Genomic DNA, 14,891 nt, shown 5'->3' on the forward strand with positions numbered 1-14,891 from the left:
TCACAAACCTAGCTTCCACTAGGAAAATGATAGGTCGTTTGTAGATTTGTACAGCTGCCATTTCAAGAGAAGTGACACCCACTTTCCTCCCAGAAGAGCTGTACCTCATTCAAAAAAGGGAGGGAGGAATACCACCACCCTCTTCTCCAGCACAAGAGCAGCTACAGTAAAGAAAAAAAGCTCCAAGGCACACACAGCTAGTTTTAGCAGCTGGATCAGAACATAAAGAGAGAATTCATTCACACAATGAGTCAAGGACTTTATTAGTTTTCAAGGAATGTGATACATCATGACATAAACAGCTATGTAGCTCAGCCCTGTATCCAAAAATCATAAATTGAGAGCTTAGCAAAGCTTTGAAGCCAAATCAGGGCAACTGGTAGCCAACCAACTTGTAATGGGCTCCACAGGAGGGGCAGCGCTGGGGATTTCCCTTGTGTAGCCAGAACCAGATCACAGTGCTGTTGTCCTCTTCACCTGCAACGTGTGAGAGAAAGTAGATTAGGCAAGATACTGCAGACACATTGGCAAAGCGCACATAGGAATGACAACTGAGGGCTGCATCTAGGCAATACAAGCTGATTCAATAAAAAAGCAAGCACAAAGAAAAAGTTGATTAATAAACTAAATCACCAAGAGTGACTTTAATAGCCACTCAAGCTATTAAAGAACCTACTTTAGGCAGAGGCCATTTATGTTTTGTCACACTGATCATGTCTAAGAGTTCAGCCGCATCGGCAGGCAAGCCAACAACTTGCCTTCACAAATTTTGTAGATGTTCCAACTCAAGCCATATTCTTCCCGCCTACCCAAAGGAAGTTCAACACAAATTAATGCTTCCCCCTCCCCCGCCCCAGGCAACACTGATTTCACATACAGATAAGTGACTGCACAAGAGAGTTCCCTTGAAATGATGTGAACAAGCAGCACTGAGCCAGAAGCTATTCCTGTATTTAAGAGAGACTTACAGATGCAGCCCACAAGCCTCTTGTCGGTAATTGAAGGGACTATGTTGGGGTCTTCCTTTGTCCCAGCGTATCGTTTGGGTGGCAGCATGTTGTAAGGATCCTACAAGCAGGAGGAGAGTTGAAGACCACTTTAGAAACCCCAAAAAATTACTGCACATGTTCCCAGTAACTATTTGCCCTTCCCACCCCTGAGGTTTTGGCAGCAAATCAGCTTGCAGCCGGATGCCCCAGACCTTTCCCCCTTGAGTAGTTTCACTCCAGCCACAGTTATTCTATGTGTATAATTCTGTCACTGAAATACCTGATTTCCAGGCCAAGATATGAACTCAACCACACCCAGCCCAGCAAACCTGAGTTTCTCAGATTCAATTCAAGTACTATGGAGCAGGTAAAAACCAGTCTCCATCTCATTTGATGGAACCACCAGAATGTTATTTATTTATAAAAAGTTATGGTATATACCACTGTATTATAAAAATATATTGCAGTGGTTTACAACATTATAAAACAATAGAGTAAAATAAAAAAAATCAAAAACAAAAGGGAAAAAATTAAAAATGAGCACCAGTAAATTATTGGGGGGGGGAATCTACTCAATTGATTTCCATTTAGCTGAGGAACATACTGAATAAAGAGGGAAAATGTTTAGTGGGACAGGCTGTTGCTGCTACCTAATAAATTCATTTTTAAGCGTAAAGTATTTAAGTGATCCAATTACAGTGGTACCTTGGTTTAAGAACAGCTTAGTTTATGAACAACTTGGACTAAGAACGCTGCAAATCCGGAAGTAGGTGTTTTGGTTTGTGAGCTTTGCCTTGGAAGCAGAACATGCTCCGCTTCCTGTTTCATTTGTAAATTGAGTGCCCCACTGCTATGGGAAAGCATGCCTTGGTTTAAGAATGCTTCAGTTTAAGAACGGACTTCTGGAACGGATTAAGTGCCAGTGTTCCAGGGGGAGGTCAACAGTTCATTACCATTTATTGTATACTAAAGGAGCACAATCACAACACAGTTTTATCAATAAAGGACATTTTCCTTGCTTGTTTTTACTCACCAGCCCCTTCTCTAAAGCTTTCATGGTTTTCCTCTCCATTCCTGTAGCCTGTTCTTCATCAGTGGGGATACCTAGGATAGAGAACAACAGTGAACTGTTGGGGATGAAAGAGTCTTCCCTATGTCAGGGAAGTCTCAAAATATTTGTTTTACTACCCGTGAGACTCTTGGCACCTGTGCCCCTGGCATTTACCACTTTTTCTAGTCCGTGTCAAGTGACCCAATGACATTTACCATACCATTTTAAATTGCTTTCCGTTTCCATTTCCTACAAGTACTGTATATTCCTGCGTATAAGACTACTTTTTAACCCAGGAAAATCTTCTCAAAAGTCGGGGGTCGTCTTATACGCCGGGTCGTATTTCTTATACGGCGAGTATATCCCAAACTCTATATTTTAAGTGGAAAAGTTGGGGGATCATCTTATACGCCCTGTCGTCTCATACGCCGGAATATACGGTAGTATAAGAGAAGGCCCTATACTGTATCTGTTTTGAGATCCCAAGTTGCAGGAAGCTCTTTGAAATTTTAATAATACATTTGGAGGGGGGCTGGATTTTTAACCATATTGATTTTTAAATCATCTTTAAAAGTATAATTTTTAAACTTAACTTTATGTGCCAAATCATATTAAAGCCCATGAAGTTCTGAAGAGTGGCATTTTTAGTTTTGAAATATCTCATTTCTGGGCTGAGCTTTTAAGGTTTTTGTGAAGTCCGGCAAATCCCCCCTAAAATTAAAAACAGAGACCTGGGACTTTCTCTTATACAGTACCTGTATAGGAAACTGAAAACGGAAGCAATATAAAGCGGTAAGGTAAAAGACAGTAGGTCCCTTGGCAGGGAGGCGACCCTGGAGAAGAGTGGAGGGTCCTCCCTGTTTCTGCTCTGGCGATGCTCTCCCAGGTCCTCCCTTCAATGCTGCGTGCATTTCCCTCGCATCTTCCCGCCACGCCCTGGGAGAGAACCGCTGGAAGGCGGCCTGCGCGACAGAAGGGCGGCGGCCAGGCCAGGCCAGCCCCTTCCCTCGAGGGGCCGCGGGCGCGGCGGGAGGAAGGGGCTGGCGGCCGAGAGACCCCCCAGAAAGGTCCCCCCGCTCCTCCTCCGCCCGCCGCTCACCTCCGGCCCCCATGGAGCGGGCGGCCCCCGTCAGGCGCAGCGGCCCCCGGCCCAGGGAACTCTGGCCCGCGCTGAGGCCTCGCAGAGCCCCGCACACCCGCAGTAACCTTGACGCCATGGCAACCCTCAGAGAAGAGCGAGCGAGAGGCGCAGAGAGGCAGCCTCCCCACAGGATCTCTTCCGCTTCCTGCAAAGGAACTGCTCTTCACTTCGCCGCCTAAGAAGGCACCCGCCCACCTATTTCCTGTGTTAAAAATAAAGCAAAGCTCCATTGGTCGTGACGCTCTGTGGGCGGGCCCAGGGCAGCAGCGCCCTCTCGAGGTTATCTCAAGAATGGCAGGGGCGGGAGAAAGCGACGTGCCGAATAAGCCGCGGGCGGGAGGCGCCATCTTGAAGCCGGCGGCAGGCCTCTGCCCGCGAGCGGCTCCAGCTCCTCTCCCAAACAAATATGCACAGCAGCCCAGATGGGAGGGGCGTCTAACACATGTGGGAAGTTCGTACACACCTGCATGTCAGACAGACTCACATAGGGCTGCCGTACGTCCGGACTTTACCGGACAAGAGCGTAATTTCAAAGGCGGGGTTTACTTTTGTCCTGGATCTTAGACAAATCAATCGAAAAATCGCGGTGTTTTGTGGCGTTTTTGTAAAAAACAACAAAACAACCTCAACAATGTTGGGGTCTTCCTTTAAAAAGCTCCACAACTTTTGGGGTGTCCAGGTTTTTACTTTTTGAAACATGGCATCCCTAGGCTCCCCCAATGGCACATCTTTACCTGAGCCCCAGACGTGATGTAAGGAAGTTCCCCCGTCCTGCGTTGGGCAGAAGTAAACCTAGCCAGCTACCCCTCTCTTACCTGGCACATGGCGTGTGTCCAAGCACCCCACTCCACCCCACACAGGGCAACCCCAACCCAGGGCAGCTGCTCCCGGACTCTCTTGCCTTGGGCTTCTGCCTCTGCTTCATTGCCCCCCTTCCTTCCATGTGGCAACACATCAGAAACGCCTGCATGGTTTGGATGCCTCTGTGCCCACGGGGCATGTGAGCACCTTTACTGGCCTACCGTAGCACCTGATTTCTGGCCTGTGAAGGTGTCTCCAAACATGCACATGCTGTTGCTGTCCCTCTTGTTTGTTGACTGTCTTTGTATTTCTTTTTTTAAAATATATTTCCCCTCTATGCCTGGGTTGATTGGGCAACTGTTTCCCCCTAAGACCAGGGGTAATGTTTGCTCAGTCTACGGGGTGGGGCAACTCTCACTGAATATAAGAGGAAACACCTAGAATTTCACCATATGCCTGTTAGATAATTGCTGCAATTCAGGATTATATATGCCAGCCCTTTTAGGATCCCCAGCATGGCGCCTGTGGACAGCAGTGTACCTGGTATGCCCCGCCGAGGACCTTAAGGTCCATAAATAACAACACTTTGGAGGTCCCAAGCCTCAAGGTGGTTAGATTGGTTTCAACTAGGGCCAAGGCCTTTTCAGCACTGGCCCCGACATGGTGGAACGCTCTGTCACAAGACACTAGGGCCCTGTGGGATTTGACATCTTTTCACAGGGCCTGCAAGACAGAGCTGTTTCGCCTGGCCTTTGGCGTAGAGACTCACCTGACCCCTTATATGGGATTTGGTATATAAATTTTCCCTTGGCTTTTTTGCTGGCCCATGTAGGACCAGCATGAATAGCTGGCTCAGGTGAATATCTGATGTTTCCTCCCTTTATGGTCTTGATTTATGGGCTACTACTAAAATGAGGCTGCATTTTAAGCCATATTTTAATTAATAGTTTGTTGTTTCTATTACTGTATGTTTTATTGTAATTCATATTTGGTATTAGCTGCTCTGAGCCTGGCCCTGGCTGGGGAGGGCAGGGTATAAATAAATTATTATTATTATCACCAGTATCTCTTACAGCACCTGTGAAAGGTCTCAATAAATATCCCCTCACAAATCCAAAAGATGTGGCAGCCATTTTGTGTTATGTAGCACTCCACTCCTGGCACCCATTTTGTGACTGGCATCCACAGCACTCTCTCAAAATCCCAAATGTGCTCACTGGTCCCTGCTATTCATGACAACTTACAGGTAAAACATTAGACAATGCAATAAAATGACATCAAAGTAATACAAGATGAAGAAAGGTTCAACAGATAAAGCAAATACATTAGGTAGGAAATTATTTATTTGGTAAAACAAAGGAATGCTTGAATTTAAAAAACCCTCATTACCATCTGATGAAAGAAAAAGTGAGGGAACCAGTCAAGCTTCCTAGGACCAATAATTCCATTATATTTGCTGCAAAAACCCCTTCCATATCAACCTGCCCTTACTCCAAGATCAGCCACTGAGGCCCTCCTGGAGGTCCATCCTCAGTATCAGATACTTGGTGTGCTCTCCTGGGCCCAACTCTATACAGTCAGACCTCGGGTTGCGGCCACTTCAGGTTGCGTGTTTTCGGGTTGTGCACTGCGCCAAACCCGGAAGTCCCAGAATGGGCTACTGTACTTCTGGGTTTGGGCGCTCGCGCATGTGCAAAAACACTAAAGCGTGCTTTGCGCATGCACAGAAGCGCTGAATCGTGACCCGTGAGTGCACAGATGCGGTGCTGCGGGTTGCAAACATGCCTCCCGCACGGATCACATTCGCAACCCGAGCGTCCACTGTATAGTTTTAGGTAATCTAACCTAGAGGCTACTAGAGCATAGATGATAGAAATTAGGTCATCCCTGTCCTTTGATGAGTCGTTACATATTTTTAAAGACTTGTGTCATTTTGTGGGTTTTTATGGATTTGCCTGTTGGAAACAACCCTGTGCAAATTATTTAAAATAATCCATTAAATAATCCATTAAAATCCATTAAAAATGCTTTTGAATTATGGTGCTGGAAGAGACTCTTGAGAGTCTTGAATTATGGTGCTGGAGGAGACTCTTGAGAGTCCCATGGACTGCAAGAAGATCAAACCTATCCATTCTTAAGGAAATCAGCCCTGAGTGCTCACTGGAAGGACAGATCGTGAAGCTGAGGCTCCAATACTTTGGCCACCTCATGAGAAGAGAAGAATCCTTGGAAAAGACCCTGATGTTGGGAAAGATGGAGGGCACTAGGAGAAGGAGACATGGGCGTACCCAGCATGGGGCAGGGGGGGCAGCTGCCCTCCCCTAGAAGCAGGGCAGCTCCGTTTTTTTCAACGGAGGCAGCTTTGCTGCTGCTGCCTCTTTTTAGTCACCGCTGCCATTAAAGGAGTGGGCGAGGCAGGAGTGCAAGCACGGGTGGCTCTGTGTGCTGCCTTGTAAACGGCCCCCTTTTCTCTGGGGGGCGTGCACGTTGACCATGCCTCCTGGGGGGATCCTGGCCACGTCATTGCCAGCTAGCCAATCGGGTGGCTGGGGGGCGTGGCTGGTGTGCCCCCCCTAGCTTTGATCCTGGGTACCCTGATGTTGGGAAAGGTTGAGGGCACTAGGAGAAGGGGACGACAGAGGACGAGATGGTTGGACAGTGTTCTCGAAGCGACCAAGATGAGTCTGACCAAACTGCGGGAGGCAGTGGAAGACAGGAGTGCCTGGCGTACTATGGTCCATGGGGTCACGAAGAGTCGGACACAACTAAACAACACATACTTAAGATACGTATGTCAGAGGTTCATTTATAATTCTATTTCATGAATGATTCATGTTCTTACGTAGCTGCATTATTTTATAATTTCTGAATGTCCCATGATCATATTATGAAGCAGTTGTGTTCTATGTTATAAATCAATGGTTCCGCATTAGGGGTGCGGGGCCTCCTGGGAGTCCCATGGAATGCGCTCAGGGGCTCTGCGGCCCCATCCCTTGCCTCCCCCCCCACTAATTTTTTTTGTCATTTTGCAGGGTTATATCACAAATTTTATGGCCTGCTTTAGTGCTGTGCACTTTTTCAGCATATTGGCCAAAATTGGTTTTGAAATCATGCTGTGATAACAGTTTTGACCCGGCATTAGAGGGAGAGCAGGGCAGCCGATTGCAAGTCTCTGCCTTTCCTTCACACTGATGGAGAACAGGGAAGCTGGTCGCCCTCACTTCAAGGCGCTGTGGCACTACCTTCCCCTGGCACTGAGGCAGAGCACCTTTTCTCTTATGTATAATTTTTCATTTATTTTTACACATATTTTCCAGCATTATCATCCTTTTAAACATCATTTCAGAATTTTTGGCTATCACAGCCTAGGACTTCCTTCAACCTCAACCAATGGTTTTCTAATTGTGCATTTTGTTACTATAATTATTGTTATAAATTCAAATCTTAAATACAACTATTCTTAATTCTCTTCAGAATAATTTATATAATATGCCTTACAAAAGTTATTTTAACCCTACAAGCGATGTTAATTGATTATAATTGCTTTCCAAATATATCGTACTCCTCTTCCATTCCCTTAGGAAAGTCTGGTCCTGCTGGTTCCAAATTTTCCCGGTTAGTCTCCCCATATCAGAATAGTTCATCAGTTTCTATTGCCACTCTTCTTTAATTGATATTTCTTCTTGCTTCCATCTTTGGGCTAATAGAGTCCTTGTTGCAGTTGTCGCATATAAAGCCAGTTTGTTTGTTTTTTAATCCTTTTAATGAATTTCTGTACCTACAATATGGAGTAGAAAGGCTTCTGGGTTTTTTTAAACAAATGTATATTTCAACATTTTTTTCATTTCATTATAAATCATTTCCCAGAAGTCCTTCACTTTCTTACATTCCCACCACATATGATAGAATGTGCCCTCCTTTTCTTTACATTTCCAACATTTATTGTCTGTTTTATACATTTTAGCTCATTTAACTGGTGTTATATACCACCTGTACATCATTTTCATAATATTTTCTTTCAGCGCACTGCAAACAGTAAATTTTATTCCCTCTTTCCACAGTTTTCCCCAATCTTCTATTTGTATATTGTGACCAACATCTTTAGCCCAATGAATCATAACCGATTAAACTTCCTAATCTTTCAGGTGCCATTCCAATAATAATTTGTACATTTTAGATAATATTTTAAATCTATTATTTAATAACTCCAATTCAAATTTGATTTTGTATATCCAAATCCATTTTTATTTTTATCCCTTAAACATTTTGTTGACTTGACGATAATGCAACCAATCATTGACCAAACCTTACATCTTCATATGGTTTTAGCTTCCATTGGTTCTCCATCTCTGTTACTAATTGCTCATAGGTGGCCCAATTTTTACCCATGTTTCTCTTTTTTACACTCATTGTCTAAGAGGCGAAAGCCATCACAGTGTCTTGTGTTCTAATACTGTTTTATCTATCCCACACCTCATACAATGACTTTCGAAATATGTGGTTTCCAAACTTTTACTTTATCATACCAGAGATATGTGTGCCATCCGAATCTGTTGTCAAATCCTTCCAGATCTAAAAGGTCTGTGTTCTCCAACAACATCCAATCCCTTAACCAACAAAGGCACGATGCCAGCTTTTCTCCGTCAGCAAGAAAGCAGCCACAGAAGGATGTGCATCTCCACTGGCTGCCCCACTGACGGCAGCTTGATGCGCCCCCACCCCTTCCCACTCAAACCATGCCACTTCTTTTCCTGCCCCAACCCATCCAATCTCTGTGGCTGCTGCTTCCTGCATTGTGGGGGGGGATGTTGGACTAGATGACCCTTGGGTCCCTTCCAACTCGAAGATTCTGTGATTCCCTCATCTCCACGCCTGATCAGCATGCACCCCACCTGTGCAATCTCCGTGACTGCTCCTTCCCTCATCCTCACACCTGATATCCAACTTCAGACATTGTGATATATCAGATTATTATTACAGTGGTACCTCAGGTTACAGATGCTTCAGGTTACAGACTCTGCTAACCCAGAAATAGTACCTCGGGTTAAGAACTTTGCTTCAGGATGAGAACAGAAATTATGCTCCAGTGGAGGCAGGAGGCCCCATTAGCTAAAGTGGTGCTTCAGGTTAAGAATAGTTTCAGGTTAAGAACGGACCTCCAGAACGAATTAAGTTCTTAACTCGAGGTACCACTGTATTGATTGATTGATTGAATTTATATACTGCCTTATACCCAGAGGTCTCAGGGTGTTTCACAGAACAAAATCAAAATACAAAAACAAAATAAAAACAACAATCCAATAACCCCCCATATTGTGATGTTTACAGTAGCTGCTGATATATCACAACGTTGAAAACCATTTGACACTCATCCCTAGTCTTGTTTTTTAGTATAGCTAAAATCCTTTGCTTATTAGGGGCTACGCCACGTTTTGTTCAAAAAAAATGGCTTTGGAGAGGTAAACTACCTTAGAATTATCAAAAGATTCAAAAGTGGGGGGTCCGTGGCTTGGCTTTTGAAAAATAGGGGTCCTCAGTAATTAGCTACCGTAATTGGGAACTACTGTTATAAACCAAGCACTGCTAGAAGTTTTTCTTTCTTTTTGTTTTCCAATGTACTTCTTATCAATAAAAAAATTGGTGCAGCGGAAAGCAAATTTTCAGAATACAGTAGTGTGGCCCAGTTTGAGAAGCCTGTTTTAGCAGGTGGAGGTTGCATCTTGGAGCCGCGTCTCAAGGCAATTTGGAGCCTCCCTCCCTCCCTGGGAACCATAGTCTACCCCTCACGGGGCTACAGTGCGCAGCACCCTTAAACTACAGTTCCCAGAATTCCGGAGGGGTGGGGTGTGCTTTAAATGCAGTGGGGTGCCTGTAAGCTTAGGATCGGGCTGCGTGCGCGGAAAGCCCACGCACCGGCCACCTTCTTCCTCCCGAGCCCTCGAGGCGACCACGTGGATGGCTTGGGATCCCTGCTTGCTGATTGGCTGTCCTTGGCTGCCGCTTGGCGCCACGGGCGACCGAGGGTTGGAGCGTTCGGGCTGATTTTTGAATCGGGCAGAAGCAGGTGGGAGTTGGGCGGCGGCAGAAGCGGCCGGAGGCGTTTTTTGGCCAGGTAGAGAGAGGGGTGCAGCCTTCCTCCTAGTGCAGACCCTTCCCAGTTCTCCGGGTCCTTTTCCTCCCCTCTTTTTCGATGTCTTCCTTCTTGCATCCTTCGCTGGGATCAACCTTCCTCTCCCACGCCTGCCTCCCAAGGCGGTGCAATTCCCATGGACAAAGCAAAACGCCGTTATCGCAAGGTGGCCTCACCCTTGAATGCCCGCCCCGCTGCCTTTCAGGGTTGTGATACATTGGCAGCGACCTGCCTGCTTGTAATGTCAAAGTACTTGGTGAGGTGCAGAAAAGGTGCAAAGATTCTGGATCTTGCATGCGCGGCCTCTAAATACCTGCTGCTGCTGCTGCTGCTGCTTTGTACTAGATCAGGCGTGTCCAACAGGTAGATTGTGATCTACCGGTAGATCACTGGATGTCTGTGGTAGATCACTGGTAGATTGCTAGCTCCCCCAAAGAAGCTCAATAAGTTTTGTTCCCCCCCCCCAAAAAAAGCTCTACAACTTTTATCCGGAAACCCAAAAAACAGGGCTTTCCTTCCTTAAGAAAGCTCAACAACTTTAACCAAAAAAGGGGGTAGATCACTGCCAGTTTTTAACTTTGTGAGTAGATCGCAGTCTCTTGGGAGTTGGCCACCACTGTACTAGATGCTTTTAGCCACGATTTTGAGTTACGGTAGCCCTTATAGTAACCCTCTTCCTACTGTTATAAGAATTTTAAGATCTCTCTCTCTCTCTCTCTCTCTCTCTCTCTCTCTCTCTCTCTCTCACACACACACACACACACACACACACACATATATATAAGATAAGTGTTCATAACTGTATATATAAACCACATGTCTGAAACTTCACAGAAAAAAAAAGTCCTGAACAAATCGACCTCAAATATTTCTCTGCAAGGTCAAAGTGGGAAACCTCCCCATTGTCTCTTTCCTCACAAATCCTGTCTAAAGGGCACATTTAAGATATTAATAAAGTGTGCGCCTGTGACCTGGCTCAGGAACTAAGTATTTATCATTACAAAAGACTGGCCAGCAGAAAAGGGGAAGTTTTGCATCAGAGCATGTTTTCTTCAATCGATCCTGGGACAACAGACAAGGGAGTTCCAAAGTGAGTATAAAGGGTTCTGGACATGGGGAGTGGGCTACTGACCGCAGCAACTAGAAATCTTTTCCCTACCCCTTTCTACTTTTATTGTGGACTTGGTTTAACCAACTCCCGGGCTACGGTCCTTACGCTTAAAAAACTGCGTTTAAAAGGTACCGAACCTATCTCACTCCTGCCAACCTGTGCAAGGAAGCTGAGCGGGCTGTTTCTCTTCTATCAAGAATTGGCCCCGGCCGACCTTGATAGCCAGTGACCCAACTCTGTTTCATTTCCCCGTTCCTGTCCAGGCAAAGCACCTGTGGGGCTTCGATCCGAAAGGAAGTGACTGGTTCACGTCAGAAAGCAAAGTTGCCTTTTCTATTTCACAATTCTATCCAGACATTACCGCCTTGGCATTGCGTTCGCAAGTGTCTGAGGGCAGCTGGTCTTTTCCTTAGCAGGGAAGTTGCTGTGGGACCCTAGGCAGATTGAATGTCTGGTAGAGAGTTTCATAGGCAGTTAGTCACACGGGCAGCTTAGTAGCCAGGGAGGCAAACAGCTGGTGGATCTTAGATCTGTTTTTTTGTGTGTGTGTCCAGGGTTGGGGGGGGGTCCGTACCCCGACTGCAGTATAAAGGCCTGAACTATCCCTAATTCAAAATGGGTGCACACCCGTCTAAGCAATTCCTTTCCCAGACTCCAGCTGGTAAGGAAGCACATTTGTGGGTTACTTCTTGTCGAGACTCTTGACAGCCCCCTCCAATTTGTACTTTTAAATTGGCATGACAGACTTATAAAACCGCAGTTCCTAAAATCATGCACGAAGAAATGGGTGCGAGCTAAAGCTTGCTTCATAATTGTTAATGTATGGGCCTGATCAACCCAAAACATGGCAAGTATTATTATTTTTAAGTGGAAGAGGTGTGTAAGTGTTTGTTGTCTGCAAGAGGCTGTAAAAGGCCAAAATTTGAGAAGTTTCAAACAAGTGGTTTATATATATAGTTATGAACATTTATCTTAAAATTCTTATAACACTACCTATAGTTACTCAGAGCATGATACTGTATATCACACACATAAAATACCAACACACATATGTTGTTCTCCTCCAGTGGCTCCCAAAATGAGTGGTAGTGCCCCCTGGAGGGTTTACCTTGGGGGAACTAAGAGGCAAGGGGAAACGCGGGTGGGTGCTGGAGGTGTAAAGGACCATCAAACTTTGAAAAACTGGTAACTGTGGATCAAGTTCATTGGTTTTGTCAACTTAATTAAACTGAATAGTTTGAGCAAATGTGCAATTAATTGCAACTGGTTTGAATTCTATTGTGTTACCTTCCTTGGCGGGTTGTGCAAATTGTTGTTCCAAAAATGCTTGTTATAGAACAGGGTGGCGGGGGGCACTGGGGATGAGTTTGTGGAACTAAGGGCACGATGGCTCAAAAAAGTTTTGTAACCACTGTTTTAGTCCTACACCAGCAAGTTATCATCTGAAAGCCCTCTGTTTTCACATATTTGTTCCTTATTAAATCTTTAAAAAAAATTGAACTTGCCTGATCTGTCACTGCCTGGTTCCATTGGTGGGTGGATTCCCAAGGACCCCAGAAATGAATGCCTTGGAACAGTAAGGCTCTGACCTTGCTGAGAGATGCTGGAGCCACATTTTAAGCTATCACTACAAAATCCTACACTGGTGCAGAGTGAAAGACCTTGGGACTTTTTAAGAGCAACAAGCAATTGTTGCTGCTTTTTGCGTGTAGATAAGACTCGCAGACTCAACTTTCAAAAAGTGAAGGCTGTGTGTGGTAAAACAACTGCCCTATGGTAACTTTTTTCTTCTCGCATTGCCATGGTCCTTTTTTGATGGAAGGCTTTGCAATGAGGCGGTGGAGGCTTCCAGCCCTGCTGCTGCCACTGTATTCTGGTCATTCAAGTCTAATGCACATGAGTGAGAAGCAGGCCCCCTCCAGACTGGCGTTCTGTTTCCTGCAATGCAACTGTCACAGAATCATATAATGGTAGAGGGGGAAGGAGCCCAAAGGCTTAGCTAGTCCAACCCCCTGCAATGTAGGATCCTGGAGTTGGAGTCCTCAACCCCTCCAGACAGGTGTTTCATTGAGGTGTATTCTGCAGCGTGTTCTTGCTGACACGATCATAGTACTGTACATTAGTGATGGATTTATTCTGCAATGTTTCCTTAGTGCTGCCACATTATTGCTGCTGAGAGAGGCTATAGTGCAACATAAGGGGACAGCCCCCCCCCCCAATAATTGGGTTATGAAAAGTTAAGGGATTTCAGCAAAAAGTTAAAGGACATGCACTGATTGGAAGCAAGCAGGATGACCGCCCCCAAACTTTGCAGACATAAATAGTATTGAAAGTGGGATCACGTATGACTGTCCCAATAGCATCATGAGCACAAAGCAGCATGGATGAGTAATAAAATGACCTCTGGAGATGCCTGCAATGAGGAATGGTCTATTCTGTCTTCCTGAGTGATTCACAAGAGTGAAAACTTTTATTTGTGCTGTAGGTACAAGAATAAAACACGAAGCCCACATTGGGGTGGGGAAGCCTGTAGGCCTTCAGACTGGCTGGCCTGTCGTTCTCATCACCCCTGACCCCTGGGCCATGCTGGCTGTTGCTCATGGGATTCATCTGCTGTGTTGGGAGTTTGAGTGCGACTCAGCTTAGAGGAGTTAAGACAAAAGAGAGGGTTGTTGTTGTTGTTGTCGTTTAGTCGTGTCCGACTCTTCGTGACCCCATGGACCAGAGCACGCCAGGCACTCCTGTCTTCCACTGCCTCCCGCAGTTTGGTCAAACTCATGTTGGTAGCTTCGAGAACACCGTCCAACCATCTCGTCCTCTGTCGTCCCCTTCTCCTTGTGCCCTCCATCTTTCCCAACCTCAGGGTCTTTTCCAGGGAGTCTTCTCTTCTCATGAGGTGGCCAAAGTATTGGAGCCTCAGCTTCACGATCTGTCCTTCCAGTGAGCACTCAGGGCTGAATTGGAAAAGAGAGGGTAGGCACCCACATTCCCATACTATCCCTGCCCCGTTCACCCATCAGCTTACTTCTCTATCCTTCTTGCTAAGACTGACATGTCTTGGGTTGCATCCTGTTTACCACTTCCTCCTCAGACTTCTATCTCAGACTTCAAGATGACTTTTAGGAGACATCTGAAGGCAGCCCTGTTTAGGGAAGTGTTTAATGTTTAATAGATTATTGTATTTTAATGTTTTGTTGGAAGCCGCCCAGAGTGGCTGGGGAGGCCCAGCCAGATGGGCGGGGTATAAATAATAAATTATTATTATTGTTATTATTATTTATTTATTTATTTAATTCTTCTATGAGAGAACAAAGGAGCAAGCATGGCTTTCTTGTTCTTCTCTGGACTCTGGATAGAGGTTTTTAGTTCTAGTCTCAGTTATGTATTTCCTGCAATAAACGACTATTTTCTTCTCTGCAAGCATTTCTCCCTGCGTGATTGTAACAGGCAATGTCTCTTCTCTAACCAATGTTTCACTAGTTTAAACACTGCTTGCTCTGCATACCAAAAGGGTTTCAATAAGCCATTCACCAAGTTATCCCAATCAATAGTATTGTTAATGAGTGGCAAAAAATGCTTTAATAAATAAAATAAAGTAGCTTAAGCACCAGACAGATGATGACTGCAATAGGCCACCAAATTGGGGGTAGGGTGGGATTTATTCTTTG

General features: G+C 45.4%; 1 protein-coding gene across 1 annotated transcript; it reads right to left on the reverse strand.

The window, feature by feature from the left end:
- Positions 1-238: 238 nt before the first annotated feature.
- On the reverse strand, positions 239-3,342 carry LOC118087904 (cytochrome c oxidase subunit 5B, mitochondrial). The gene is made up of 4 exons (XM_035120969.2): positions 3,140-3,342; positions 2,023-2,093; positions 969-1,068; positions 239-477 (listed from the first exon to the last, which is right to left on the reverse strand). The coding sequence occupies exons 1-4, from the start codon at positions 3,255-3,257 to the stop codon at positions 368-370; spliced, it is 399 nt and encodes a 132-aa protein (XP_034976860.1). The 5' UTR covers positions 3,258-3,342; the 3' UTR covers positions 239-367.
- Between the last annotated feature and the right edge of the window lie 11,549 nt (positions 3,343-14,891).

Source organism: Zootoca vivipara, chromosome 6 (genome assembly GCF_963506605.1).
Source record: "Zootoca vivipara chromosome 6, rZooViv1.1, whole genome shotgun sequence".
NCBI lineage: Eukaryota > Metazoa > Chordata > Lepidosauria > Squamata > Lacertidae > Zootoca > Zootoca vivipara.